Genomic DNA, 3,659 nt, shown 5'->3' with positions numbered 1-3,659 from the left:
CTCACCATCCCCACCACCAGCATCACCACTGCATTATCACCATCACCATCCCCATCATCCTCACCATCCCCACCACCAGCATCACCACCACCACCGTCACCACTGCATTATCACCATCATCACCACCATCATCCTCACCATCCCCACTACCACCGTCACCGCTGCATTATTACCATCACCACCACCACCATCATCCTCACCGTCCCCATCACCACCATCACCGCTGCATTATTACCATCACCACCACCACCATCATCCTCACCGTCCCCATCACCACTGCATTATCACCATCACCACCCCCATCATCCTCACCATCCCCACCACCAGCATCACCACCACCACCGTCACTGCTGCATTATCACCATCACCACCACCATCATCCTCACCGTCCGCATCACCACTGCATTATCACTATCACCACCATCAACATCATTCTCACTGTCTCCACCACCACCATCACCACTGTGTTATTACCATCACCACCACCATCATCCTCACCATCCCCATCACCACCATCATCATTGCACTATCACCATTGTCACCACCACCACCATCCTCACTGTCCCCACCATCATTGCCACCATCAGCATCATCACCATCACCTTCATGATAATTTTCATCATCATCATTATACTTAATCTTTACCACAACTCTAAAGCATGATTATGCCCACTTTACAAAGGAGGGCACCATACCCAGAAAGCCAGTGGCGGAGCCTGGGATAAGACTGCTGACTTGCAACCCTGGGTTCCTTGTAGTAGATTAAAGGAGCAGGTTCTCTAGGGAAGGGGATAGAGAGGAAAGGAAAGGGGAGCAGACCAGGGAGTGTTGGAGGAGGTCTCCATACCAGATGGCACCGGGGCACTGGGATTGTGTCGCAGTCACACTCTGAAAAACACAAGGGACCAGGCCCCACTTCATCAGAGATGTCCAGGTGGAAATCCCCTGGGTACCCTGGACCTCTCACTGCTGGCACACACACTCCTCTGAATCCCTAGCTCCAGGCCAGGCCTGGGAGAGGAGAGGAAGAGGCCCAAAGCTCAGCCTCCTTCCATCCCTGGAGGCAGGAGGAGGCCTGCAGCTCCCCTGGTTAGGCAGATGAGCAGTGATGGTTTCTGAACACCAAGCTCTCCACTGGGTGTGGAGTAAGGATAAATATAGACAGGTGGGCCAATCACAGGTTTCCTTTTGTCACCTGGATTCATCCTTCCACCTGGTCCAGAGCCTATTCTAGAGCAGAGGCAGGGCCTCTCCGGGAATAAACATGGCACGGGTGGAACTTCTGACCACCTACATTTCCCACATCCATGTTCCCACAAGCTCAGTTTTGCTGCTCCCAGCCTTTCCCCATAGCAGGTCTTAGCTGTGAGCGAGCTGATGGCTGAGCACTGCTAACAAACTTAAGAGTCCACTGCTCCAGCTGCATCAGGGTCTGAGCACTCCAGGCCAGAGTCGCTGTGAACACTCTTCTGAGTCATTCATTCATGCAAAAAATAGTTTTAAGCATCTACTATATACTGAACTTTATTCTGTACTCTGGGGACATAGCAATGAATGAAACAGACTAAAATCCCTGCCTTTATGAAGTTTACATTCCAGTGAAGCCTGGAAAAAGACACACAAAATATCCAGATGCAAAATAGAGCTTCTTGACTCTTTAAAAATCACATTTTTATATAAAATTCACTGGTTTTTATTATTGATCACTGACATTCCCACCTGTTTCCCAAAAGGATGTGAGGTGAATTTTAATAAAAATTATGTTTTTGAGGCAGGGCGTGGTGGCTTACACCTGTAATCCCAACATTTTGGGAGGCCGAGGCGGGTGGGTCACCTGAGGTCAGGAGTTTGAGACCAGCCTGATCAACATGGAGTAACCCCAACTCTAATAAAAATACAAAATTAGCCGGGTGTGGTGGTACATGCCTGTAATCCCAGCTACTTGGGAGGCTGAGACAGGAGAATCGCTTGAACTCAGGAGGTGGAGGTTGTGGTGAGCAAGATTGCACCATTGCACTCCAGCCTGAGTGACAAGAGCAAAACTTCGTCTCATAAAAAAATTGTTTTTGGTAAAGGTGGCTGCAGTAAGGACTTTTTAAGATGTAAACCCTCTTTGGAACGGGAAACTTGCTTTTTCCTTCTTTTATCCTAGAGGGAAAAGTCTGTAGGAACACTCAGCACTCAGAGAGCCGATGCAGGAGGAAGCTGATTCTGGGGCTTCTGCTAGAGACTCTGCAGGGGATGGATCTGAGAAAAGTGGACAGTGGTGGGCAGGGCTCCCCCAGCCCCTCTCCTCAGCAGGGCCACTGGATCTCCAGCTGGGGAGGCTGTCCTGACCACCGACTTACCACAGGACTTGTAGGGGCAGCAGCGGTCGGGGCTCCACACCTCCACCAGGGCAGTGCCCAGGCCACACTGCACTTGGGGACAGCGAAAGCTCTCACACACTGTGGGAGAGGAGAGGCAGGTGATGCGTCAGTCACAGACACCCGGGGCTGTGAATCCTCAGAAGGGCAATGCTGGCTAAGAGGGGCTACCCTCTGCTTCCTCCTTAGTGACCCCCCACTGTCCTTGGAGCCCCAGGGAAGAGTCTGGGCACCCAAAATCTCCCTGGGGAGCTACTTCAGGTCCTGGTGCTGTGCCTGTGAGGCACTGGTGATGTGACAGGGTCAGAACCTCAGGCTCATTAAACTGGGGCTCCCCAGCCTGGAGTCACCCTGCAAGAGGTGGTCAGAGGAGAGCCAGCCATTAGGGTAAGGTCTGTGAATGAGGACCATCCTGCTCTGTCAACACAACGTTTCCCACCCTGTGGAAACGTCATCCACTTGGGGCCCACCTGAGCCTGCCCAGTTCAGTGGATGCTACCCTGCAGGGCCCACACTTCCTTTCTTCCTAGTCTTCAGGTTGACTTTTCTCACTTCTGGATTCCTTGGCCATTCTCATTTGCTGAGAGAACAAGGCAAGGGGTGAGGGAACTCCCAGGGTGCAACATTTTGATGGATAGGGAGAGGCAACGGTCAGCACTGAAGGTGAGGATCTGAAAACCATAATACTTACTTGATTTACTAATAAAGTTATTGGCACAAGCAAGGATTATCAAATGGTGTTCCAAAAAATGAGGGAGAAGGACATTCTTATGGTGCCAAAGTAATAGGCTATTTTCTGGTTGGAAGAGGAAAAATGTAAAATGGAGAGATCTTAGGATCACGGCCACCACCCTAATCTGGGCCAACGTGAACATCAGTTCTAGTGGCTCACCCAGTGTCTGGCACCTGATGTGATATGCTATGAAGCTCATACACATACTGTCTAGCCCCAAATTTTTAACTTGAACTCATCAAGTCTTAGATGGAACTTTCGGTTTTAGGAAGCACAGAGGACTAGGTAACAGGTAAGCAGTTCCGAAAGAAAGCAACTGGCTAAGTCCAGAAGGCGGGACTCTGCAGGATCATGGCCTGGACTCCACAGTGGGAGGCCCTACAGGAAAAGGGACCTGTGCTAGGGTAAGAGAGACGTGAGGCACATCATTATAACGCATGGTCCTGGACAGGATCCTGGATTGGACAAACAAGAAGAAACACGGACTGGGTATGATAAGAGTTGAAAACGTAAACATGGAAAGGTAGAGATTGTTCACTGAAAACAGCCAGTTTAAAAAA

At 50.3% G+C, this 3,659-nt stretch overlaps 1 protein-coding gene across 1 annotated transcript in view; it reads right to left on the bottom strand.

Annotated features, from left to right (window-relative positions):
- OTOG (otogelin) overlaps nt 1–3,659 on the bottom strand; it is a 104,812-nt gene that overhangs the window by 7,993 nt on the left and 93,160 nt on the right. The window contains exons 48-49 of the mRNA XM_017525822.2: nt 2,349–2,447; nt 848–888 (exon numbers count right to left, since the gene is read on the bottom strand). Of these exons, the coding sequence (XP_017381311.1) occupies nt 848–888; nt 2,349–2,447 (140 nt within the window). The remainder of the gene's footprint in view (nt 1–847; nt 889–2,348; nt 2,448–3,659) is intronic.

This window comes from Cebus imitator, unplaced genomic scaffold, assembly GCF_001604975.1.
Source record: "Cebus imitator isolate Cc_AM_T3 unplaced genomic scaffold, Cebus_imitator-1.0 Scaffold39, whole genome shotgun sequence".
NCBI classification, from domain to species: Eukaryota; Metazoa; Chordata; class Mammalia; order Primates; family Cebidae; genus Cebus; species Cebus imitator.
This window is presented reverse-complemented; position numbering and strand designations above follow the sequence as displayed.